Below are 26,573 nucleotides of genomic sequence, written 5' to 3' on the forward strand. Positions count from 1 at the left end.
GTGTGAATATTTCTATATGATTTGTTTCTAGAAATGGAATTGCTGGGTCAATAGATACGAGCACTTAAAGTTTTAAAAAGATTGTCCCCCATTAAGGCTAAACCAGTTCATGCCCACCAGCAAGGTAAGAGAGTTTCTGTTTCTTCAAACTCTTTCTAATATTGAGTTATCAAAAATGTTTTGAGCTTTGTCAGTTGAAAAGAAATGGCACAACTTTAGCTTTAATTGGCCTTTATACTTTTATAAGAATTATGACCATCTTTTTTAAAGTTTTAGGTCCAGTTATATTTCTTTTTATGTGAACTATATGTTCATATATTTTGCTCATTAGGTTGTTGGTTTTCTTGTTGATTTGTAGGATATTATATGTCATTACAGTTCAAATCCTCCTTAGAAGGCTGGATTTTTCTAGTGTATCAAAAGATGTACAAACTCCCTCTTTTAAAACGTATGTTCAGCTACTTTCACTTTTCCATCAGCTTTAAAGTATGTAATTCTGGTCTTCTTAACATATCTTCAACTTAAATGTCATTGGTTTGTTTGTTTTAGCATTGGTGGTTCCTGGGACACAGAAGCTTGAATTGTGGCCTACATTGGCAGGGGTAAGTGAAATAAAAGAAATAATTTAAGTTGGTATATATATTGGGAAATAATATAGGAAACTATTATTTTTTTGTGTGTATGTTTTTATAGACTTACTGGTGTTACCTTTTTCTTCTTTTTGGTATAAGAATTAACTTCAGACTTGGTGTGGTGTTATAAAAAGTGTATAACAACTTTGGAACATTCAAATTTGTATACGGAGAAATTGTGATTTTAAGAAATTATTAAAAGATAGTGAAATAAAAATCTGAATTAAACATTCACAACAACTAACATATTGATGCCATTAAATCCCTTTATGCATTAAAATACAAACAATATGCTGCTTTAACATCATTGTTTTAAAATTAGCTATAAAGTAGTTGTGTTACTGAACCAAACGAGTCTGCTTGCCCCAGTGCAGTAATGCCCATCTACTGACACTGGATTGTTGTGGAGGAAAGCACAACATTTATTGCAGGTGCCAGGCAAGGAGTCCTGGCAGCTAGTGCTCAAAAGGCCCAAACACCCTGATGGCTTCCAGGGAAAGGTTTTTAAAACCAGATTGAGGGAGTGGGTTGCAAGGTGTATGATCAGCTCATGGACAGTCTTTTGAGTGGACTGGTGGTGAGGTAATGGTGAGTCAGCATCATCAACTTTCTGGTTCCAGCTGGCCTGGGGTCTATGTGCTTGTGGGCAGTGTACAATTAACTTCTTCCACCTCATGGGGGTTTCAGTGTCTGTAAAACAGCTCAAAGGACATGGCTTAGAATATTATCTATAGTCCTTGAAGAAGAACTGATTTAATCAGACATCGCTTTATTTGTATTAAACCCACATGAAGTGAAGTGAAAATGACCCACGTGGGAAACAACCAAAATGTTCCTCAGTAGGTGAATGGTTAAACAGATTGGAACACTCAGCATTAAAAATAATAAACTGTCAATATATGCAACAACTTGGATAGATCTCAAGGGCATTGTGCTGATGAAAAAAGCCAGTCTCTAAAGGTCACTTATCCTATGGTTTCATTAAAATAATATTTTTGAAATAATTACATGTATAGAGATTGAAGACAGATAAGTAATTGCCAGAGGCTAGGCGTGGTACAGGGAGAGTAAGTGTGACTATAGCCTGAGGAGATATATTTATGGTGATAGAATAGCTCTTTTCTTGTTTGCAGGGATGGTTACATGACTTTACACGTGGTAAAATGATATAAAGCTATATATGCACATTACACCAATGTCAAACACCTGGTTTTCATGTTGTATTATAATTATGGATAATTATATAATCATTGGGAGAAACTGGGTGAAGGGTACACAAAATCACTGTGTACTACCTTTGCAACTTCTGTGAATCTATAATGATTTAAAAGTAAAAAGTTAAAAAAGAGACACAAAAAATCAGAGAGAGGGCTTCCATCATGAGAGCAACTCTTATTGTCTCTGAATGGAGACAGTTGCCTTTGTATCCTTAGTTTTGTGGGATGCTGGTGAAAAAATGAAAGTAGATGGCAGATAAGTGAAGGGAATAAGCTTTTTCGTGAAAATTAATGAATGAAATGGTCAGATAGCTTAATGATCTTCACAACGTTAAAAACCTTAAGAATAGAGAGGCTTTTAAAATAAATAATTCATTTTCATGATGCTATCTAATGCATATCTGCAGTTACAAGGTAGCTCTTGGTCTTAGGGATGAAAGGCAGTAGAGTCAGAAACTTTTAGATTCCAGTTCTCCACTCAGTGATTAGATGAACTTAGTGAATTTCACCTCTATCTTCCCTCTTTCCTATTAACTGCTTGCGTAGCTCCAGGGCAATTGAGTTTCAGTTTAGTTTTTGATTTGAGGAACCTGAACCACATCTTAGTATTCCTTGCCCAGAGAACTTGCGCTGGGACAATTTCCCTCTGGAAAAGTTGACTGTAGCAAACTTGAATCCTTGTGGAGGTCTTGGAGCCTTACTAGGGGATAAGGATTAAGAATGACTGGAAGATTCTTCCAGACTTTGAAAGAGACTATTGAAATTAATTTGTTTGTAGAAGTGTGGAAATAAGCTCTAAAGAGTTCATTCGAATAAGGGAGGTAGGGGTGTCTTGGTGGCAGGTGGAAGTAAGTAAAATAATGTATACTTTTTTCTTTTTGGCTTTCCTCCAGTCCCTTCATGAACTACTCTTGCTTGGGCCTCCATTTCCTTATAGGGAATGAAGGTGAGTACAATACTTCATGTAATTACCTTTTTCTGGCTTTATTTTAAATTTGGCTTCATAGCTATTGCTCTGAGGTAAAAATGGAGCTCCCACATAAAAATGTTAGGGGAGTGGCACTTCAGCTCAAGGAAATCACAACTAGAGATTTAGACATTTAGAATTTAAGAGGCAGACCCTGATGCTGGGAAAAACTGAAGGCAGGAGAAGAAGGGGACCACAGAGGATGAGATGGTTAGATGGCCTTACCAACTCAATGGACATGAGTTTGAGCAAGCTCTGGGACATGCTTAAAGACAGGGAGGCCTGGCATCTTGCAGTCCGTGGGGTCACAAAGAGTCAGACACGACTAAGCGATTGAACAACAATAGAATAATGCTTAAGAGCATACACTTTGGAGTCATACTGCTTAGGAACCCTAGCTCTACAGTTTGGTAAGTTATTTAACCTCTCTCTGTACCTTAGTTTTTAATTTGTGAAATGGAAGTAAGTTGAGATAATAAGAATATTTATCTCACAAGGTTTTGGGAGGATTAAATGTCAGTAAATATAAAGTGCTTAGAACAGTGCCTCGCTCAAGCTTGACACTGTATTAGCTATTGCTAGTATTAGTATATTACCGTTTGCATTTCTAGTTATCTTATGTGCATATTCTACATCTGCCCCCAAGCAATCAGAAAACTTCTACAGCGTTAAAGACTGTTTCCCACTTTTCCTTTTCCATTACAATTGGTACCTAAGACGTGTGCAAAATATCTATAGTAAGCCCGTAACTCCAGGAAGTCTTTTGCTTTGGTTCACCCTCGAATATTACGAAGAGCTTTTCTCTTTAAAAATAGTATCAAACCAGTTTTCATTAGTGTAACAATGAGACAGTTGAGCTATTCACTGTGGCAGCATTTCACACCGTCAAGCTCCCCTGTATTGGTAAGAGTCATAGGAATACTGCTCTCCTGAGCGGATTCACTTCAAATCAGAGCACCGGTCTGATTCTCCTTTTTGTTAGCGATCTGTCCCTACCTGTGCTCTTCTCTCTCAGGGCCTCAGTAGAGCAATTCATTAACATTCCTTTACGGTGGGTAGCAAAATGATTTTTCAAATTTGCCCCTTAACTCCGCCTCAACGTCCAGGTTCCGCCCCCAGCCCGGAGAAAGGGGAGAGGGGCGGGGCGCCCCAATTCCTGGGCGGGGCTCGGGTGGCGTGTCTCGAGGCGCCGGCGCCGTGACGCGTGACGTTACCAGTTGACGCAGCCGCAGTGCCGCCCGGCCCCATCTCGGACCCCTCCCATCTTCCTCCGCCCCTCTCTGTGTCAGAGGTTGGGGCCCCGGGCCGCACGTCGGGCGGCGGGCAGGGTGGCGGGGCGAGAGGGTGTGGACCCGGGCAGCGCTCAGCAGACCGTGTTTGGCTGGGCGCAGCAGCTGCCGCCGCCGCCGCCGCCCAAGGCCCTCGGCGTCCCCGGGAGAGAGACCCGAGCGGTTCCCATAGCCCCGGCGCTCGCTCAGGTGAGGGGACGGGTCGGGTTGAGCAGGGTCTGTGTGGGCAGCACTGTTCCCAGCATCTCTGTACCGCAGCCTGGTCAGAATCAAGGAGGTGTGGTTTCGTCGCGGCTGCTTGCTGCAGCGTCGACTCATCTCTTACTCGTTTGCCATCTTTACCTCCAGCAAGGAGACTTGAACACCGGGTATCCGAGGTCAGTGAGAAGGCCTGAAAGGGCCTTGACAGTCAGGTGATTAGGGACTCGAATGCAGGAACTGGCCCGGTGAATGGAGGTGAGGCAGACGGGCGACGCCCACCTGCTGGTATGCGGGAAGGATCGCATACCTGCAAGCTCTGGCTTTAGTCTTGTTAGCTGCATGGGGCTGCAGGAGACCCCAGAGTGCTTAACGCAAGGTAGATTGTGGACCAAGGGCGGGGGAGTCTTTGAAACCCTCTCTACTCTTCAGGTGTGGTGTGCTTGTATTCTGATTGGTGCTTGCTGAGTCTACACTATGCAAGAGTACATTTCAGCGGAAACATCTTTTGACCAAAGGAAGGTGAAGGGAAGTTGATTTTCCCTCTAGAGAATTGTCCCCCTCCTGCTTCTCTTGGCCTTAGTGTTGACAGAAGCAGGTTAGGGACGGTTGTTAAAGGGACAGAGTTCTTGTAAATTTCCTCTGTAAGGAAATAATTGTTTTCCGTGACTGTTGAAACGTCTAAGTTTCAACTGGTTTCACGTTGCTGCTTTCAGCTCTGTGCATAGCAGTGAAGCTGATTTATTTTAAATTAGCGAGATACATGAAGTTTAAAAATAAATGAATTAACCAGAGTATTTATCTTATCTAAGTACTGGTGGTACATGCTTTATGTGCATATCTCAATTAATAATCATAACAACCCTGTCATGTAAAGTCTGTTTTTAACTCTCATTTTATAGATGAGAGAACTAAATCCCACAGCCCTGAAAAACGACTTGTCCAAAGTCAGAGCTGTGATTTAAATCAGGTAATTGGACTCCGGTTCAGAGTCCTTTAAGTAGTATGCTTTACCACTCCCAAGCAGCTTGAGAACTTGCAAGGTGATTTTCATTTGATAAAAAATGCTGGGAACAGGAAGGAAATTGAGGCATCATTTTTGCTGGCAGGGACCCAGGAGTATGTTTTAAAGGTAACGTCTGACCTCTAGAATCCTCTGACTACCAAAATCATGCTCTTTCCATCCATACAGTGGTTTTGAAATCTTTGGAAGACTGTAGTTTGGAAATATGGTCTTCTAGTTTTAGGGATATTTTTTGAAGAAAATATAACATTTGGATTAACATTAGTTTCCGTGTGTGTGCACACATGCAAGGGCATGTGTAATGAAATCATTTAATCTGAAATGGTGAAACTGCTGATAAAGCCAGAATATCTTGTATAATTGGTTAAAATTGGTATTCTTTTCAGATGTGTTAAGATGAAACACTTCAGATAGGCCTTCTGATCAAGAAAAGGAAAACAGAACATTACAGACTCTGGAAAAAACAACAACTTGGTAAATATTTTGGGTTGTCAATTAAAACTCAGATAGAGAAAATCTAACTTTCTGCTTCAGTCGTAATTTAACCTGCTTAAATTAACCTGCTTGAATTGGTCTAAGAATGGGGGTGGGTGACAGTAGTGTATAAGGTGACCTGTCAATCATTTTACCTGAGTTTTGAACTATTGCTATGACTGACAGTTGAGTCATGTGCTTGGCTTGTGTATCGGCAGGAGAAAGCCAAGGGAAGCGTTCACTTAATTATCTATTAAGTGTCAACTTTCTGTTCTCTCTTTTGCTTCCTCATCAATCTGCCCATGTTATAAAGGATTTTAAAAAGAAAGGAAAAAAATTAGTTGACTTTTGGCTTGTTCTTCATAGAATATTGTGTATAGTTTAACTTAAGTATGTTTGTTTCCATGATGGTTCATTCACATGGCTTTTGGCTGGAGGCCTCAAATTCTCACCACATGAACTTCTGTAGGGCTTCTTAAGTGTCCGAACAAGGCACCTGCAGCTGTCTTGCTCTGGAGCAAATGATTAGAGAGAGAGAGAGCACACGCGTACAAAGAGGAAGCTATGATGCCAGTTTTGACAGAGTGACACACCATTCCTTTGCCCTATTCTTTTAGAACTGAATCAGTAAGTCCAGCCCACACTTGGGAATGTGTTAAGCACCACTTCTTGAAGAGAAGAGAGAAGTCACTCAGTCGTGTCTGACTCTTTGCGACCCCATGGACTGTAGCCCGCCAGGCTCCTCCATCCATGGGATTTTCTAGGCAAGTGTACTGGAGTGGGTTGCCAGTTCCTTCTCCAGGGGATCTTCCCAACCTAGGGATCGAACCTGGGTCTCCCGCGTTGTGGCCAGACGCTTTACTGTCTGAGCCACGAGGGAATCCCTTCCTGAAGGGAGGAATATCAGATACTTTTTGTACATATAGTAAAGCTTCCACATACCGGCTATCAACTGTCAGTTTCTTTAGGGGGCAAGTAAGCTCTGTTAAAATATATAGCTACAGCCTTTATGTCTTCCAGGTGAGAGAGAAGTGTAGAAAAGTGGGGAGGTGGTTCAGTCAGATTTGACTTTACAATTTATCCTCCTTTGCCATTGATTAGGCTCAATAACTTGATGTGTTGCCTCTTGTAGTTAATTTTAAAAAGTGACTACTGGCCTTTGATTTATTTGAGGATTCTTTTAGAAGAAAAGAAATGCCATACTGGGCAAAATATGAATTTTTTATACCAAAATATGGATTTTGGTAACATTAAATATATTAGCTCCTAATCTAGAATTTAGAAGTGGAAGGAAGGGATTCATTTTTGTAGTTAAAAAAAAAAAAATGAGGACCAAAAGACAATTACAGGCTGATTTCTGTGAACATATGGATGAAGCACAAGGTGGAATGAAGAGTGCCAGGAGAAATATCAATAACCTCAGATATGCAGATGACACCACCCTTATGGCAGAATGCAAAGAACTAAAGAGCCTCTTGATGAAAGTGAAAGATGAGAGTGAAAAAGTTGGCTTAAAGCTCAACCTTCAGAAAACTAAGATCATGGCATCTGGTCCCATCACTTCATGGCAAATAGATGGGGAAACAGTGACAGACTTTATTTTCTTGGGCTCCAGAATCATTGCAGGTGGTGCCTGCAGCCGTGAAATTAAAAGACACTTGCTCCCTGGAAGAAAAGTTATGACCAATCTAGACAGCATATTAAAAAGCAGACACATTACTTTTCTAACAAATGTCTGTCTAGTCAAAGTTATGGTTTTTCCAATAGTCATGTATGGATGTGAGAGTTGGGCTATAAAGAAAGCTGAGCGCCGAAGAATTGATGCTTTTGAACTGTGGTGTTGAAGAAGACTCTTGAGAGTCCCTTGGACTGCAAGGAGATCCAACCAGTCCATCCTAAAGGAAATCAGTCCTGAATATTCATCGGAAGGACTGATGTTGAAGCTGAAACTCCAATACTTTGGCCACCTGATGCGAAGAATTGACTTTGAAAAGAGCCTGATGCTGGGAAAGATGGAAGGCAGTAGGAGAAGGTGATGACAGACAATGAAATGGTTGGATGGCATCACCGACTCAATAGACGTGAGTTTGAGAAATCTCCAGGAGTTGGTGATGGATAGGGAGGCCTGGTGTGCTGCAGTCCATGGGGTTGCAAAGAGTTGGACACGACTGAGTGACTGAACTGAACTGATACGATATGAGAGGCAATATAAATTTACACAGACTGTAAAGCCAAACTGTGTAGATTCGTATCCTGGATTGGCCGTATCTTAGCTGTGTTTGTGCTTTGCTTCTCATTGCCACAGTTTTCTCTCTGTGAAATAGGGAATTGTTAATAGGTAGTTATTTCTAACAGTTAGATCAGTAACTACATGTAAAGTGTTTAGACCAGTGCGTAGCACATAACAAGCAGTGAATAAACATTGGCCATTTTATCATGGTAGCTATATTTTATCATTATAATGGTGAGTTAATAGCATGGAATGAACATTTAAAAAGAATAATGTAACACTGTCCAAAATGTTTGTAAGTCTAAACTTTAGACTACTGACCTTATTGGACCTTGTCACTTTTTATATATATGTGAAGTATGTTTTTATCCAGCTCCATATCCAATTAAAATACTGTTTCAGGTATCACCTGTAGTATAAGGTTATATCTGCATAAAATTCCTAAAGCAGCCTCTTTAAGTTGTAGTATTTATGTAAAAGTTCAATTTAAGTGTTCTCAGTTCATAGAAATTGGCTATTAAATGGATCTGTTGGGTCTCTGCATAGCAACATCCTAATAAAAATAATTTCTTTGAACTTGGTATGATGAGAATGTTGGTAAACACACTTGGCCAGTTACTTCCTCCCTCTCGCCCATATCCATATCCCTTGTGGCTCAGCTGGTGAAGAATCTGTCTGCATTGTGGGAAACCTGGGTTCGATCCCTGGGTTGGGAAGATCCCCTAGAGAAGGGAAAGGCTACCCACTCCAGTATTCTGGCCTGGAGAATTCCATGGACTGTATAGTCCATGTTGTCGCAAAGAGTCAGACACGACTGAGGAACTTTGACTTTCACTTTGAGTCAGTTACTTCTTAATTAAGGCAGACATAAATGACTTTGAAATTGGGACCTCTACAAAGGTATCTCAAGGTTATTTCTTACATATGAGCAGAAACCAAACCATACCTGGAAAGTTTTCAAGTAAGTTTGAAATATATTCTGTAACAGCTAATGTAGAATCTGTATATATTCTGTAACAGTTAATGTGAAATCAGTCTAGTTTGGTTTATGGGCAAGCAATGCAGAAATGTGCACAAAGTGCATACTTCACAGGATTTCTAGTGTACGGAGCGCTGCTGTGTGCTGATAGATACGCTTGAAGTTGAAGAGAATGTCACTGTTGATGAAGTTTAAAGGAAAGCTGTAGAGTTGATTTATTTTCCAACCCTTAAAACCTGTTTAGCATAGTGAACTATATGCAATACCCTGTGATAAACCAAAATGAAAAATCATATATAAAAATGTATATGTATAACTGAGTTACTTTGCTGTACCGCAGAGATTGGCACTACATTGTAAGTCAATAAAAAAGAAATTTAAAAAACCCAAACAGCCATATAGTTTTCTTTATGAAAAGGAACTGTGGTTAAATTCAAAGAACTTTAACAATCTGAAGATATATGAATACCTTTTATACAAATGATTGTGACTTAATTGTTGTGTGAGAGATTTGAGTATGATTAATTTTTTCCTTTATTTTTGTTATATTTGGGATGGGTTATCAAGATGTTGAATATCCTCTTCTTAAACTCAAGTAAACGGAAACCAAATTTTCTTGAGTGTGAAAAAGATCATTTAGGAGTCTCTTGGCCTTGAATAAGTACTTACCTTTGGCAACAGTTCATAATTATGTACTTTCTACAGTGATGCATTTATTTCATTTATGAAACAAGTATTTATTGATAGACTACTGCATACCAGGAACTTTGTTGGATATTGCATACGCAAATGAATAGGGCAAAGACATCCTTAAAGAGCAGTTAGCTCTTGCTGGGAACAGACTTGGAACTAATAGTTACAATGTGATGAATGCTAAGATACAGTTACTACTGTGGGCATCTGGAGCTCACTACCATTGGGGATCTCTCAGAGACCAAACAAAATATGCATCAGAGTTATCCCAAGTCAAGAGCAGGAAGGCTGCAGGTGTGTACCCAACTACTTTCTAGGTGTCATTGACTTTATTTCCGGCATTTCTGGCCTACCCTAAGTACAGACTGAACACATTTCTGCAGTCAGAAAGCAGCCTACAGTGGGGTGTTCCAAGTGTTCAGAATGAATAATCTTCTGTTGTAGAGGCAAATATCAACAGTATATGGGGAAGACACAAGTGGCATTGATTGCCAGCATCAGACATTTACACAGTATATTAACCTACTGTGTGCCAGAGTTCTTCTAAATGCTTTCCATATCCAAACTGTAAACTCTGTGAGGTAGGTACTGTTAGTTCTCATCTTACAGATGAATAAGAGCACGGAGAGTTAGGTAACTTGCCCACGGTCACGTAGTGATAATGTTCCAACTGGTTTTTGAATCCGGGTGGTCTCAGTCCACATGATGCTCTCAATCCACATTATGGACTGCTTTTGGAACAGTACAGTCTGAAGCAGGACCTTTTGACTCTTCTGTTATTCCTTGATAACTGCTTCCTCTTTCTGTTCCTCCAGTCTCCTTCCTGTTGGTGTTCTTCCTTCTTCGTAACCTAGCCCTTTCCCCTTCAGATAACAGTACAGCTGTTCAGCTTCCCTTCTTACACTCAGAGCTGTCAAATCAACCAATTCTTGCTGAGGTGTTAACTGATATTTCTGAGGTTTTAATGAAGCCTTGAGTTTGATATTGCTTGGTATTTGTGTTTTAATTTTTTTAAAAAGACAAGGGTTTAAGAACTGAAGAAAGACAGACATGGTGGTAGAATGACAGATGATCAATTGACAGATGATCACGTTGATATTCTAGAGGTGGGAGAAACCTGTTCCTTGGCCATAGTTATAAGGAGAGGCTGTGGCCTGTGTGCTTGGGCAGGAAAATCCCCTTTCTTGCCTGTCATGTCCTGTCTTCCAGCCACCACCCTCCCACCCCCCTTTTTTTTAAATTAAGGAAGAATTACAAGCCAGTTGTAAAATATTTAAATAATAGTTATCTCTCAGAAGTAATGGCATTGCTAATGTTTTTGCAGGTTAATAAAAGTATATACATATACACAGCACATATGTGCATATGTGGTGTATCTATATGGTTTAGATATGTAATACGTATAATGGATAGTCTTTTTTTTTTAAATATATGTAGAGTACTATACATCTTTTTGCTCAACTTGCTTTTCTCCTGCTAACATTACATATATATATGTAATGTAACATATATATATATATAAAATGTAACATTACATTACATATATCCTGAACATTTCTCTATATTGTTCCCTATAGAGCTGTTTTATTCTTTTAAAAAGGCTTACATATTGTTTCACATAGTAAGAGTATTATATATGGTAAGGGTGTCCCATAATTTAACTATTTTCCTATTAACTAATATTTTTCTATTTTCTCAGTATGATATATAATGCCTCAGTGATTGTCCTTGAAAAAACATCTTTGTTTCTAAGTATTTCTGAGAAATAAATAGAGCCCTGGAACTGAAATTTTCAAATCAGAACATGTACATTTTTGTATTATCTGATAAATTGTTCTTCTCAAAGGCACTACTCTGTCAACTGTAAGAGTGCCCATTTCCCCATACTTTTGCCAATATAGTTGATTGTAATTTTTCTAAAAATTTTTGTTTTTATGACTAGTGAGTGATAAATTGTGATTGTTGCCAATTGTTAGTGATATTATCTTTCTCTGTGAATTACTTGTTTATATATTTTCTTATTTTTCTGTCAGATTATTTGTATTTTTTTTTTTTTTATTTGTAGGCTGACCTCTATTCTTGTAGGACCAAATCAACATTTGGAGTTCTGTCTTTGAAAATCTGATGATGCAAGTATTAGATGTTAGTTTTGTTCCTTCATGTGAGTGGGAGAGAAAATAAGTTGAATATAGTACTTGAAAAAGATTTTACAGATAATTCACTTAGAAAAGTAAATGTTTTTTTTTTTTTTTTGTAAATGTTTTTTTTTGAAAAGCTGTTTCTAAGAATTGTGATAGTGGTGGTAGTATTAGGAACTTTGATAAATCTCTGGCCATTGCTGTGTTTGATTAAACTGTTTCACATCACATTTTCATGCTTTTCTTTGTACATCACTAAAATAGTAATTGCCACAATTTCTTTACTAATGTGGACAGCAGTTTTGAAATGAGTCCCATGGATTTCAGGAAGAATGAACAGAATATAGGTGAATCATGAAAATACTGAGAGAATATGTCTTAAAATGTGTAGATCAGTGTTAGTTTCTTGTGTAATAGATAAAAATACCATTTAAAATGACATACTTGAAATTAATGGCTGTGTTCAAGGCATTGTCACTGGTATTGTGGATACAAAGATGAATAAAACAATCTCTATTGGTCATTATGATTCAGAGGAGAGAAGCAGGAATATAGGTTAGATTCAGGTTATGTGTCTTTGCAGGAATATCAGGGAAGTGAGACTGTTTTCTTGGAAGGCAGCTATGCTCACCACTATACCACCAACACTAGGCTGTTTTTCTCTATTAAAAAGTAAACAATTTTGATTTATACCTATATTGATGATGTTTACTTTGATCACTTGGGCTTCCCTGATAGCTCAGAGGGTAAAAAATGTGCTTGCAGTGCAGAAGACATAGGAAACGTAGGTTTGATCCCTGGGTTGGGAAGATCCCCGGAGAAGGAAATGGCAACCCACTCTGGTGTTCTTGCCTGGAAAACCCAATGGACAGAGGAGCTTGGTGGGCTACAGTGCAAAGGGGTGCAAAGAGTCATACACAACTAAGCACACAGGAACTTTGATCACTTAATTGTCAGTTGTCTCAAAATTCCTCTTTTCCCCTTCTTCGTTAACAGTTATTTTGGAGAGCAGTTACTCTAAGATATGAGTATGCTGTTGCTCATCAAAATTTAGTTGATTATTTATATCGGTATGGATTCATAGATTTGTATTTATTAAAGTTGTAGTTTGTTACTATTATTTTCTTCAATGCCTAAATTGTCCCAGATTTTGCCAGTGGGAGCCTCTTAAAGCTGGTTTTTACTTCCTTTTGACATTTTCCATCATTCTTTGAACACGTTTTTCCTTTGTGGAAAACAAAGCTCATCCTGACTTTCCCTGCCCTAGTTGTAGAATTAGTCATTTCTTCAAGGAACCCTCTAAAGAGAAAATGGTTTTTAGAAGAGAAGTCCTCTGCTCATTTATATTGGGGTACTGCTCTCAGGGTCTGTTAATGAACTATGCACGCACATATATATACATACATACACAGCTGTAGCTATTTTTATCAATTTATGTTGAAAGCCATACCTCTAGTTTTTATCCAACACAGGATACAGGGTTAATTCTGATTTTCTTCCTTTATATATCCTCTGACAGTGAGACACTTGGCTTCCATTATTCTTGATATACTTACTAGATTAACTCCCTCCTGCATCCCCTACATAAGCCACCTCCCAGGTGTTTGTCCTCCTTATCCTGCTCCTGTCGTATTCCAGATCACCCTCTTGCATGGAAGCTCTGCTTATCTCTTTGGGATCTGATGCCTTCCTGTTTGGATGACCTTCTTTCTTGCCCAGGCTCTGATACCTGAGCTGGACTGCTCCTGCCCTCTCCCCATGCTTTGGATGCCCTCGTCCTTCCACCCAGGCTCCAGGACCTGCCAAGTACTCCTTCTCATGATGCTATGGCTTTGATACCTTAAAATACTGCTGCTTTCCCTCTAACCTTTTCACCACACAAATGGATACTTAGAGTATTCAAGGTTTTATTTGACTCTGACATTCTACTTTTTGGCCACTGAGACTCCTGTCCCTCTCCTCCCCATGTGTGTATGCCTGCCTTAATCTACTTCAGTTCAGTCACTCAGTCATGTCCAACTCTTTGCGACCCCATGGACTGCAGCATGCCAGGCCCCCCTGTCCATCACCAACTCCTGGATTTTACTCAGACTCATGTCCATTGAGTTGGTGATGCCATCCAACCATCTCATCCACTGTTGTCCCGTTCTCCTACTGCCTTCCATCTTTCCCAGCATCAGGCTCTTTTCAAATGAGTCAGTTCTTTGCATCAGGTGGCCAAAGTATTGGAGTTTCAGCTTCAGCAGCAGTCCTTCCAATGAGTATTCAGGACTGATGTCCTTTAGGATGGACTGTTTGGATCTCCTTGCAGCCCAAGGGACTCTCAAGAGTCTTTTCCAACACCATAGTTCAAAAGCATCAATTCATCGGTGCTCAGCTTTCTTTATAGTCCAACTCTGACATCCATACATGACTACTGGAAAAACCATAGCTTTGACTAGATGGACCTTTGTTGGCAAAGTAATGTGTCTGCTTTTTATATGCTGTCTAGGTTGGTCATAACTTTTCTTCCAAGGAGCAAGAAGCGTCTTTTGATTTCATGGCTGCAGTCACCCCATGCAGTGATTTTGGAGCCCAAGAAAAAAGTCTGTCACTGTTTCCACTGTCTCCCGATCTATTTGCTATGAAATGATGGGACTGGATGCCATGATCTCAGTTTTCTGAGAGTTGAGTCTTAGACCAACTTTTTCACTCTCCTCTTTTACTTTCATCAAGAAGCTCTTTAGTGCGTTTTCACTTTCTGCCGTCTGGGTGGTGTCATCTGCATATCTGATGTTATTGATATTTCTGCCAGCAATCTTGTTTCCAGCTTGTACTTCATCCAGCCCAGCGTTTCTCATGATATACTCTGCATATAAGTTAAATAAGCAGGGTGACAATATACAGCCTTGACGTACTCCTTTCCCGATTTGGAACCAGTCTGCTATTCCGTGTCCAGTTCTAACTGTTGCTTCCTGGCCTTAATACAGATTTCTCAAGAGGCAAGTCAGGTGGTCCGATATTCCCATCTCTTTAAGAATTTTCCAGAGTTTGTTTTGGTCCACACAATCAAAGGCTTTGGCATAGTCGGTAAAGCAGAAGTAGATATTTTTCTGGAACTCTTGCTTTTTCGATGATCCAGTGAATGTTGGCAATTTGATCTCTGGTTCTTCTTCCTTTTCTAAATCCTACTTGAACATACGGAAGTTAATGGTTCTCATATTGTTGAAGCCTGGCTTGGCGAATTTTGAGCATTACTTTATTAGTGTGTGAGGTGAGTGCAATCATGCCGTAGTTTGAGCATTCTTTGGCATTGCCTTTCTTTGGGATTGGAATGAAAACTGACCTTTTCCAGTCCTGTGGCCTCTGCTGAGTTTTCCAAATTTGCTGGCATATTGAGTGCAGCACTTTCACAGCATCATCTTTTAGGATTTGAAATAGCTCAACTGGAATTCCATCACCTCCACTAGCTTTGTTCATAGTGATGGTTCCTAAAGCCCACTTGACTTCACATTCCAGGATATCTGGCTCTAGGTGAGTGATCACACTGTTGTGATTATCTGGGTCGTGAAGATCTTTTTTGTACAGTTTTTCTGTGTATTCTTGCAACCTCTTCTTAATATCTTCTGCTTCTGTTAGGTCCCTACCATTTCTGTCCTTTATTGAGCCCATCTTTGCATGAAATGTTCCCTTGGTATCTCTGATTTTCTTGAAGAGGTCTCTAATCTTTCCCAATCTATTGTTTTCCTCTATTTCTTTTCATTGATCACTGGGGAAGGCTTTCTTATCTCTCCTTGCTATTCTTTGGAACTCTGCATTCAAATGGGTATATCTTTCCTTTTTTCATTTGCCTTTCATGTCTCTTTTATTCACAGCTATTTGTAAGGCCTCTTCAGACAACCATTTTTCCTTTTTGCATTTCTTTTTTTTTGGAGATGGTCTTGATCCTTGCCTCCTGTACAGTGTCACGAACCTCGGTCCATAGTTCTTCAGGCACTCTGTCTATCGGATCTAATCCCTTGAATCTATTTGTCACTTCCACTGTATAATCATAAGGGATTTGATTTAGGTTATACCTGAATGGTCTCATGGTTTTCCCTACTTTCTTCAATTTAGCAATTTGACAATAAGGAGTACATTATCTGAGCCACAGTCAGCTCCCAGTCTTGTTTTTGCTGACTGTATAGAGCTTCTCCATCTTTGGCTTCAAAGAATATTATCGGTCTGATTTCGGTATTGACCATCTTGTGATGTCCATGTGTAGAGTCTTCTCTTGTGTTGTTGGAAGAGGGTGTTTGCTATGATCAGTGCATTCTCTTGGCAAAACTCTTATTAGCCTTTGCCCTGCTTCATTCTGTACTTCAAGGCCAAATTTGCCTCTTACTACAGGTATTTCTTGACTTTCTACTTTTGCGTTCCAGTCCCCTGTAATGAAAAGGGTGTCTTTTTTGGGCATTAATTCTAGAAGGTCTAGTAGGTCTTCACAGAATCATTCAGCTTCAGCTTCTTCAGCATTGCTCGTAGGGGCATAGACTTGGATTACTGTGATATTGAATGGTTTGCCTTGGAAACAAGCAGAGATCATTCTGTCGTTTTTGAGATTGCATCAGTACTGCATTTTGCACCCTTTTGTTGACTATGAGGGCTACTCCATTTCTTCTAAGGGATTCTTGCCAACAGTAGTAGGTATAATGGTCATCTGAATTAAATTCACCAATTTGAATTTTAGTTTTTAGTTCGCTGGTACCTGAAATATCGATGTTCACTCTTGCCATCTCCTGTTTGACGACTTCCAATTTGCATTGCTTCATGGACCTAACATTCCAGGTTCCTAGGCCATATTGCTCTTTACAGGATCGGATTTTTCTTCCATCACCAGTCACATCCCCAACTGGATGTTTCTTTTTTTTTTTTTCGCTTTGACTCCATCTCTTCATTCTTTCTTGAGTTATTTCTCCACTGATTGCCAGTAGCAGATTGGACACCTACCAACCTGGGGAGTTCATCTTTCAGTGTCCTCTTTTTCCCTTTTCATACTGTTCATGGGATTCTCAAAGCAAGAATACTGAAGTCGTTTGTCATTCCCTTCTCCAGTGGACCACGTTTTGTCAGAACTTTCCACCATGACCCTTCCGTCTTGGGTAGCCCTACATGGCATGCCTCATAGTTTCATTGAGTTAGACAAGGTTGTGGTACATGTGATCAGATTGATTAGTTTCCTGTGATTATGGTTTTCAGTCTGTCTGCCCTCTGATGGCGGAGAAGGCAATGGCACCCCACTCCAGTACTCTTGCCTGGAAAATCCCATGGACAGAGGAGCCTGGTAGGCTGCAGTCCATGGGGTCGCTAAGAGTCGGACAGGACTGAACAACTTCACTTTCACTTTTCACTTTCATGCATTGGAGAAGGAAATGGCAACCCACTCCAGTGTTCTTGCCTGGAGAATCCGGTGGACGGGGGAGCCTGGTGGGCTGCCGTCTGTGGGGTTGCACAGAGTTGGACACGACTGAAGTGACTTAGCAGCAGCAGCAGCAGCAGCCCTCCGATGGAGCAGGGTAAGAGGCTTATGGAAGCTTCCTGATGGGAGAGACTGACTTCACCTTGTGGCTTTTAGCATAAACTGTTCAGGTAGGAAAGAGGAAACAACCAGGTTGTTTTTATTCCATCATTTGCTCAGTGGAGGTTATGCAGTAGGTTCTTTAATCAGTCTCCAGTTCATCTTCTTTCAGGGATTGTCGGTGTGGCACTGAAGCAATGTGGCAAACCGTATAGCGCCAGTCAGTCTGGCTTTTCTGTGTCCAGTGTTGTTTTTACTCACTTCCGTTAGGGCAGAATGTCTGCTTTACTTTAGGGCTTTTGTTAAGCATAGCCTTTGCTCTATACATGCTCAAAATACATTCTTTTAACTACTTTTAACAACTGTATAGCAATCTTTTGTCTGTTGATTTCTGTTAATGATTTTTCATTAACTAGTAATTGGACAAATGTTGGTTAAAACTGTGATACTGCAGTTTTCTGTCTTGACAATTTGAATACCCTATTTCTGTATTCTGTTTGGCTGTGGGCTGTTAAAGCGATGGGTGGTCCCTGTGATTTTTCATGAGGACTGTAGATCCTTTTGGCAGAGAGGTCACTTCCCCTTTTATATGGAGATCTGAATGCCAGGGTATGTCCCTCATGGAGTACCTGCTAGGGGTCACTAGGTGCTCTTTTCATCCTCAGTAGTGTGCTGGCAATACATCTGTAAAATGGAAAAATAAGTTTGAGATAGGTTCAGATATTATTTTATAATATGTAAACCATTATATAATATATGAATATTTGGTTTAGATTGTAGGCCTTCTCAAAGTGTTTTCTCCCTTTTAAAATTTTTACTTTTTTTAGTCACAGAAGATAAGAGAAAGCTCATGTTGTAAAAGTTAGCCTGCTAATTTTGTTACTAGTTGATAGATTTTTTTCAAAGTATTGCAGAAGGTAGCGTTTCACCTCAGTTTTATTTAAATATAATTGACATATAACACTGTATTAATTCAAGGTATGCCACATAATGATTTGATATATGTATATATTGCAAAATGATTGCCACAATAAGTTTAGATAACATCCATCATCTCGAATTATTACACATTGTTCTTCTGATATGAACGTTTAAGATATATTTTCTTAGCGACTTTCAATATGCACTACACTGTTGTTAACTATAGTTACCATGCTGTTCATTACATTCCCAGAACTTATTTATCTTATAATTGAAAGTCTGTATCCTTTGACCCTCTTCAGTCATTTCCACCACCCCATGCCCATGCCTTTGACTCCCTGGAGGAGGGCATGGCAACCCACTCCAGTTTTCTTGCCTGGAGAATCCCCTTGGACAGAGGAGCCTGGCAGGCACAATCCATGGGGTTGCAAGAGTCGGACACAACTGAGTGACTAAGCACAGCATAGCACATGCCTTTGACTGCCACCAATCTTCTCAATACATGAACATTTCTTACTTACTTTCTAAACCATAGGAAAAAAAGTGTACCGAAAAATGAAAACATTAAAGTTTCCCTAGCAATTTTGCCCTGGGTTTTCATATACTTTTAATAATAAACCTTTTGTTACTGAACTTATTTTTTAAAAATGAATTTTTAATTTGCCTTTAAATTATAGTGTATTCAACCACGCAGAAATATGAAATGTTGTAATCCTCTTGTAGACATTATCTTGCAATGTTGTCTCATCCAGTTTTTAAACTTGTTTTGTGACCTGTGAAGATAGTATTTGTGGTGAGTAAACAGAAAAACATTTTGAGAAGGTGATAAGCTAACTGTATGGAATTTCAAATAGAAAGTTGTCTTCACATATCTTTCTATTTTAAAATCTGTTTTTCTGACTCTCCATAAAAGTCATGTATGCTATTTGGTCGTAAAGGATTACTAACTGTGTAGCTTTGTCTAGCTTTTCTCCCCCTTTTCCTGATTTATCACAAGATAATTTTGTTATAGATGGATTGGGTTAGTCATGTTAATACTCTACTATCAGAGGGATAATTTTTTGTTTCTTAGATCATAAAAAAAAGAACTTGCATTCCTTTTTGCTGATTCTCAGTCCATATATATACACATACACACACATATACACGTACACACACATACTCAGTTACACACACATAAATACATTTGCACATGTCCGGTCACAATTTGACGTGTATTATATTTTATGCTGAGCATCTAATAGCAGGAGATCTGCTTACTGTCCAAACTCTATCTAGAATGAATTTAAACTAAGAAGATTGTTTCTTCATGGAATAATGGGAATACACAGCTGATAGAAGTTAAGAAGGATTACTAAAGCTTAATATTTAAATACATTAAAATTAAGTAGCAGTTTTGGATGTCTAGATGAATTTGTCTAATATAAATGACTGTTATTTCCTGATTGTTGAGAATAAATATCTTTGGTTAGATTTAAGACTAATTATGTCCCTCTTATTTTGAGCCAGCCTTTAGTAATTGAACTTGGACCTCTAGTCATACTTAGAATAGTGAAATTAGGATTTTAAAAATATGATACATTGTTTTATATTTTATGTAGAAATGTGGACATCTTTGTTATTATTGTTCGTTATATTTTGCATTCCTGTCATTGAAGAAAACAATATGATTTAATAAACTTTCACATTTATTAAATTCACCTGCTTCCCCTTACATAGGTTTAATTCTAAATTTAACTTTTGAACTCTTTCAGGCCTTTTAGATGCTATTCTGGAAAAATTTTAGTAATGGATCAAAGGAAGAATGAGAGTATTGTTCCTAGTATCACTCAACTAGAAGATTTTCTTACAGAACACAATTCCAATGTTGTTTGGCTCCTTGTTGGTAAGTAGAATATATTTTCTTGTACTTTATTATTTTTTGTGTATGGATTAACAGCTGCCAGATTTTAAGCAGTAGTTCACTGAAGTTAGAATGCTTACAATATCATCTGTTTGTTTTTTTGGAGACAAGTATTTTTATCTGTGTTTCTATGAATATTTGCTCTGGAAACTGCTCTTGAGGGCTGTTTTCCTTAGACTGCTTCCTTGTCTGTGTTAGGGGAAATGGGATGATAAGAGAGACCTAGCTTTTCTTTCCTGTTTCAGATCAGCTCTTCCATTTCCCATCCCAACATACATGCAGACTCTTTTGTTTTATTATAAAGTGATAAATCCTCATGGTAAATGTTTTTGCCTAATTAAATCTTATCTCTTTCCTCACTCTTTATGCACCTGACAGTGGAATTTTCCAGTAATGATTTTTTTTTTTTGCTTATATTCCAGAACTTTTCTAGGTGTACACAAAAAATACAAAGCAGTATATAATTAAATTGCAGAGAGAGGGAAGTTGTATGAGTGAGTGAATGAATATGAACAGACAAGGAGAAATACATCAAGTACTGAGGAAGGGAGCAGTTACTATAGGTTGTTACTGTCCAGGATGTTTCATGGAAGATTGCTATTTAATTTGAATTTTAGCATAGGAATTAGAAAAGTGCAGGGAGGAAAATAGAAAGGGTAAGATGGAGTGAAAGAGGAAAGGGAGGTAATGGTAATATTTATTGAGGAAATATTTATTAGACATCTGTGTACCGTGTGCCACAGGCGTTTTGCGTATGTTATCCCAGTGATGTTCATAGCAGAATTATGAAGGTAGCTGATATTCTCCTACTGACCTATTGGGGAATTGAGACCCATAAAAATTAAATAACTTACACAGGTTACACAGCTGTTTTTTTCCTTGAGTGTAGCCTTATGCTTCTTTCATGATGCTGTGTGGTAGGGTTACAATAGAGGTGAAGTGTATATAAGGGAATTGTAATGATTTATGGTTTGTAGGTAGGATTGGCTTACCACTTAAACTTTGTTTTTTCTCCCCTAATTGATGAACATGAACTGTTCTAAATTATCATAATGAAAACTTAAAAGTAAAATGAAGTGCAAAAAGATACTATGAAATATAATTTCATAAAAACAGCATTGAAAATTATCTTTTAGTTTAATTAAAGGCAGACATCTTTCTTATATCCTATGTGCCCCCTTTCCTATCATTTAGAATTTCTGTTTTTTTGCATGGTATACAGCTCCTTTCTTTCAGGTGAAAATAATAGCAACAACCAGGAAAACATTGAGGGGCTGTTTAATCTCTCTGTTTTACTAATGGTCTTACAATATGGAAGGGCATGGAGGGGGGAGGGACATTATACGCTTAAAGGGCCACAGTTCCCAGGTGGTTCACTTTCTGAGATGAAAGCATGCTTTCTCAGCAAATACCTTTGCCTTTCTGAAGAGCCCATAGCAACTTGCTATTCACACAGTGACTCATGGTAAAAATTAATACAGGATGACTTTAAGTTTAAAACAATATTGTATCATCAAAAGAATTGTTCAAAAGAATTGTTCTAGAAATAAATTTTATGGGTAAATCATAGCACTTGCTACCTCAAAGCTATTAACATCAGTCTAAGCTACCGTAAGTAATGTTGTATTTTGACTCTCAGTGACTGCTTTGTTTTAGTTACGTTAACATAATTTTTTAAAAGTACAAACTTAATACAATGTTGCTAAAAGATTACATATTGAGTTGCTTTATATTACTTTGTCTTAATCTAGAAAATAGTTACACTTTTCAAATGCATAAGTAAAAGAAAATTTATCAAAAAATGCTTTCTTGTATTTTTTCATTTATGTATTAATGAGCTAGGTTTTTTTGGAGGAATATTACAAATTTTATAAGTGACTATAAACTTTTCATGAAAAATGGTCAAATATAGAATAGCATGTATTGAAGCGTATTTAATGGTGTTCTTTAAAACTAAGTTATTACCAATTGCAACATAATAGTATTAATATTTGGTGGCCTATTTAATATAGATATGCCTTTAAGTAGGTTAAAATTCTCCCTTCTTTCCAACAGTATTTTAAAAGCAGAGACTGTTGATTTTTTTAAAAAGCGACTTTTCTCTGATGTAAAAAAAATCATCAGTTTTCTTTGTAAGTGACTGTAGCCTTTAGGAAATAGCTTAGGAATGAACTCTGAGTCTAATAAAGGTAGATTTTCCCCAGAATATTCAGAAATATGGGCTTTCTCTTCCCAGAATACTTTGTGTATGTTTAATAACTGAAACTGTACAAAGTAGTCTAAAATGAAACAAATAAAGGAAAGCGGTTTTACTTGAAACATTGTTTTACTTGATCTGATTGAAGTCTGTATTTTTCTGGTGAATGACTAAAGAGAATGAATTTGAAAGATGGGTAAAGTAGAATCAACCTTTGGTTTTAAAAATTCAGGTATTGTAAGAGGACATGTTAATGGAAGAAAATCCTCTCGTTTCTGAACATGATAAATGATCTTTTACTAACAAATTTTTATTAAAATGTTAAGGTGATCAAAAGGAGATGTATAGTGAGATCCTTTTTTTGCATTCTTTTCTTCCAACAGCTACTATTTTGTCTTGTGGATGGATTATTTATCTCACGTATTATAATTCTCGGAATGTTGGTCTTATTTTAACACTGGTTCTTAACAGGTTATACAAGCATGGCTATATTCATATTGGTAAGTCTGAGTAATTTTTTTCTTCTGTGTAATCTGGAAATTGTAAGTTTATTTTATAAACAGACAGTAGCTTGAAAAATTTACTTTTGTTTCATGAAAGTTAATCTACCTGAAATTCTCTAATATAGTACTCTGACTAGGGTTGAACTACCATTTGGTTATGTCCTTTACTTCATTCTTATTTCTCAGAGTGTTTCTGTAGTAACCTGTTGACTTTTTTGGCTTACAAGAGATCCTCATTAAAATAATTTGAAATATCTGAACACATATAAAATATGGAACTGGATATTTCTCAAGATTCTACCATCCAAAGAAAATTTCTAATGCTTGATGAAGTTTTGCTTTTTTTTAAAAAAACTGATACTTAAAAGATTTATAACTAAGTGGAATCATCTTTTGTACTTCATTTTGTAACTTCTGTTATTAATTTAACTTGACTACTTATAAATGGGAAGTACACAAGTAGATAGGAGGGTATATTAGGAAGTCATATTCTTTGGAAAAACCCTGAACCACTGGGAAAAGGAGGTGAGGGTTCACCTAATAGAATATTTCTGATCTTCCTTAGAGTACCTCTTAGTGGTCATAAACAAAAGTTCTCTCAAACATAAGTAGTCTTTCATTAATTTGAGGCAATGACTGGTTCCTGGAGTCACCAAAATTAATGGAGAAAAATGGTGAATTAGTCACTGCTTTGGGATCATTTAATGGCTGTGCCTAATTAAGAGAATTACTCATAGGAAGTAGCTGTTAAACTCATGTCCTCATATAATTATTTAGTAACTCAGTTCATAGAAATGATATCTATGGCACTTTTTGTTATATTTGAGGGAAAAATGACAAGATTAGTAAGGTTGTAAGGATATCAGGAAAGAAGTAAGGAAAGAACTTTTAATTATTGAGTAAATTGAATGTGAAGATTATTTAAAGCTTTTAGGGCTCTACTGTTTTTCAAAACAATTACATTAATTGCTGTTGTGTGGTTTTTTTTTTTTCCCTACAACAGGTTCATTTTCTTTCTCTGTTCTTTCTGGAAAAGTCATGGTTCGTGAAATCTATTACATTACAGAAGACATGTCTATTAGGTAAAAATAAATATCCATCTTAAATCTGAAATACTACAAACTTTTTTGATTATAATACTGAATTGAATATGGCTTGCTTTTTCAGAGTAACAATGTTGGATTTTCAAATAAAACCATAAATCAGCAATCATTTTTTTCAGTGACTCATACTGGTGAATTGATTTTTTTTTTTAATGTTTCTATCAGTGGATTGATTTAGCTAAGGTTTACACTGGCCAAAAAAATCATACTTGAATAGCAGCTTATAGAAATGAATAATCTCATATCATCCCTAGTTTTGAAAAGTGAGCGTTAGATTACTTGACCATTTTTGTTGTAGAATTCGTTGTGGTCATTTGTTATATAAGCAAGGATCAGGGGTGTTGATATCTCTTATCTATTATCCCCTTTTTATAGATAGTCAATTTTTAGAATAATTTAACCTTAATAGCATTTCTAGTTTTACCTTAAGAAAGAGATGAAAATTGAATATAATGAGAAATGATAGTTCATATGTTTGATATATTCTGTCTTCTGTAAGCATTGAAAGAAAAGCTTACTCTATTTATGTGATTTTCTTAAAATTCATTACTTGGATAAAACTTGAAGATACTTAGTTGAGAAGCACTAGAGTTTGGCAGCACTCACACCTCACTTATAACAGTAGAGCTAACTTCTTTGTGAGTCCAAGACTTTCCAAGTTAAAAGTGAAAGTTAGGCTATACTTCCACCCTTTGGGGATGTGAAGTGATATGTCATTATAGAAATGAAAGAAAGTCTTTAAAAGTTTTCCCTTTGAGTGCTAATATCTCCCTTTCAAGATTTGGCTTTTTTTTTTTTTTTTTAGTTTATATAATTTTAATTTAATTTAAAAAATAAAACTTTAAAAAGAAAAAGTTTTTTCTGTTAACACTTTATTTTCCTACTAAATGTTATTTGGTATTACAGTTTACCTAAATAGAAGATTCTATAAGCTTTTGCAGATCTTCTTTTCCTTTCTTGATTGGAAGAGTATGAAACATCTAAGTATGCTAGTGTCCAGTTTTCTGTATTTACCTATTATCAATTGCCTGCTTTTTATAATAGCTAAGAAATGAGTTAAATAAATTGTTGCTTAAGCTTTCAATTTTGTAATTTATCCTGCTTAGAATTCAAGATGGATTTATAATTTTTCGGTGGTGGAAAATGTATAATCCAAAGCAGAAGCAACATGGTAAGTTTTCATTTTTTCATATGTTTGAAATCTTCAGTAATATAATCAGAATTTTCATTTGTAGATGTTGAAATGTTTCCCATTTGGTAATAGATAAAAATATTTTTAAAAGGTTTGGAGTTTACAGAACTGATTTTAACATTCCTTTGCTGAAAATCCTTCAGCAGCTTTCCTCTGCATGGTTAAATTTAGTTTCCTTAGTCTATTGTTTATTTAGGGTTATTCTCAGCATGACCCTTACCCACATTTCTAGTCTTACCTCCCATTATATCTGCGGACTTAATCCCATACTGTGGTTAAAGTGGCTTCCTAGCACTCTTTGATCACTCTACTAAGATACTTATCTTTTCAGCTTCTTAGCTTTATTCATACTTTTATGTAACATTGCTACTAATTCACATTTATCTACTATGGTAAGGATGTGTAGAAAAGAGGAAGTGCATCCTCTAGACTCTCTTCTGTTTCCGCTTTTTATCATCAGAATTTTATCTCAGTATATTCTGCTCACCTGTTCATTTCACAACTCTAGGTGCGCCTGTCTGTGCCTATAACTTTCTTCTCTACATTAACCACACCAGTGGCCTGGAGGAGAGGAGACCTTGTCTTTACTTTCTAGAATAGTAACTGGCAAACATTTCTGATCTCAGGATTTGTTACATTCTAAATAATTGAGGATTCCAGCAAGCTTTTATTTATCAAGCTGTTTAATATTTGCTTCATTCAAAATTAAGCCTGATCGTTGTAGAAACATTTTTATCATCAAAAACGTCTTTAATAAATCCATTACATGTTAAAATAAATAGCACACTTTATGAAGAATAATTTTTCCAAAGCAAAAATATAGTGAGAAGACTGACATAGTTTTAAATTTTGCAGATATTTTAAATGTCTGTCCTAATGGAAGGTAATTGAATTCTCACCTCTGTTTTCATATTCATATACTTCTTACAGCCTTTAAAAAAATCCCATTGTCCACTCATTTGAAAATGACTGATAAAAAGTCAAATATCTTAGTATAATAATATTATCAAAATAATTTTGACTTTGTGTTCCCCAAGAAAGGGTCTCGGGATCCCCCCAGAGGTCCCTAGACCATACTTTGATAACTACTTTTAAGGAGAATTTAAGTGCCGCCTGGGAGTGTAGGGTCAAAAGAGAATGAAACCCCTCCACCTTTTCTTGGATATGAGGACCTGTGTTTCAGGCTCCCCAGTGAAATTTTGAAATGGTGGTTGTTTCTGTATAATTTTGGAACTTTCCAGTTTAATGTTGGATTGTGTGTGTGTGAGCTCCCCTAGGAATCTCATCATGATGTATACCATTTTTTCTATAGGAAAACAGATTTTAAAGTTCTGGAAGTTTGAAAACTTAGCAAAAGTTTGAGCTATCCTAAATTAT

The 26,573-nt window shown here is 37.3% G+C and overlaps 1 protein-coding gene across 9 annotated transcripts in view; it reads left to right on the plus strand.

The window, feature by feature from the left end:
• Nucleotides 1-4,049: 4,049 nt before the first annotated feature.
• The window catches only part of KIAA1109 (KIAA1109 ortholog), a 196,559-nt gene continuing 174,035 nt past the window's right edge, over nucleotides 4,050-26,573 (plus strand). For 7 of the 9 annotated variants that reach the window (XM_043902345.1, XM_043902336.1, XM_043902343.1 and 4 more), the window contains exons 1-6: nucleotides 4,050-4,294; nucleotides 5,714-5,801; nucleotides 20,053-20,183; nucleotides 22,782-22,898; nucleotides 23,905-23,983; nucleotides 25,111-25,175. In XM_043902345.1, coding sequence (XP_043758280.1) covers nucleotides 20,087-20,183; nucleotides 22,782-22,898; nucleotides 23,905-23,983; nucleotides 25,111-25,175 — 358 coding nt within the window. In that variant the 5' untranslated portion in view covers nucleotides 4,050-4,294; nucleotides 5,714-5,801; nucleotides 20,053-20,086. Of the gene's footprint in view, nucleotides 4,295-4,332; nucleotides 4,483-5,713; nucleotides 5,802-20,052; nucleotides 20,184-22,781; nucleotides 22,899-23,904; nucleotides 23,984-25,110; nucleotides 25,176-26,573 lie in introns of those variants that run through there. The other 2 variants (XM_043902337.1, XM_043902338.1) reach the window with 2 other exon arrangements.

The sequence above is a fragment of the Cervus elaphus genome, chromosome 5, assembly GCF_910594005.1.
Source record: "Cervus elaphus chromosome 5, mCerEla1.1, whole genome shotgun sequence".
Lineage (NCBI taxonomy): Eukaryota > Metazoa > Chordata > Mammalia > Artiodactyla > Cervidae > Cervus > Cervus elaphus.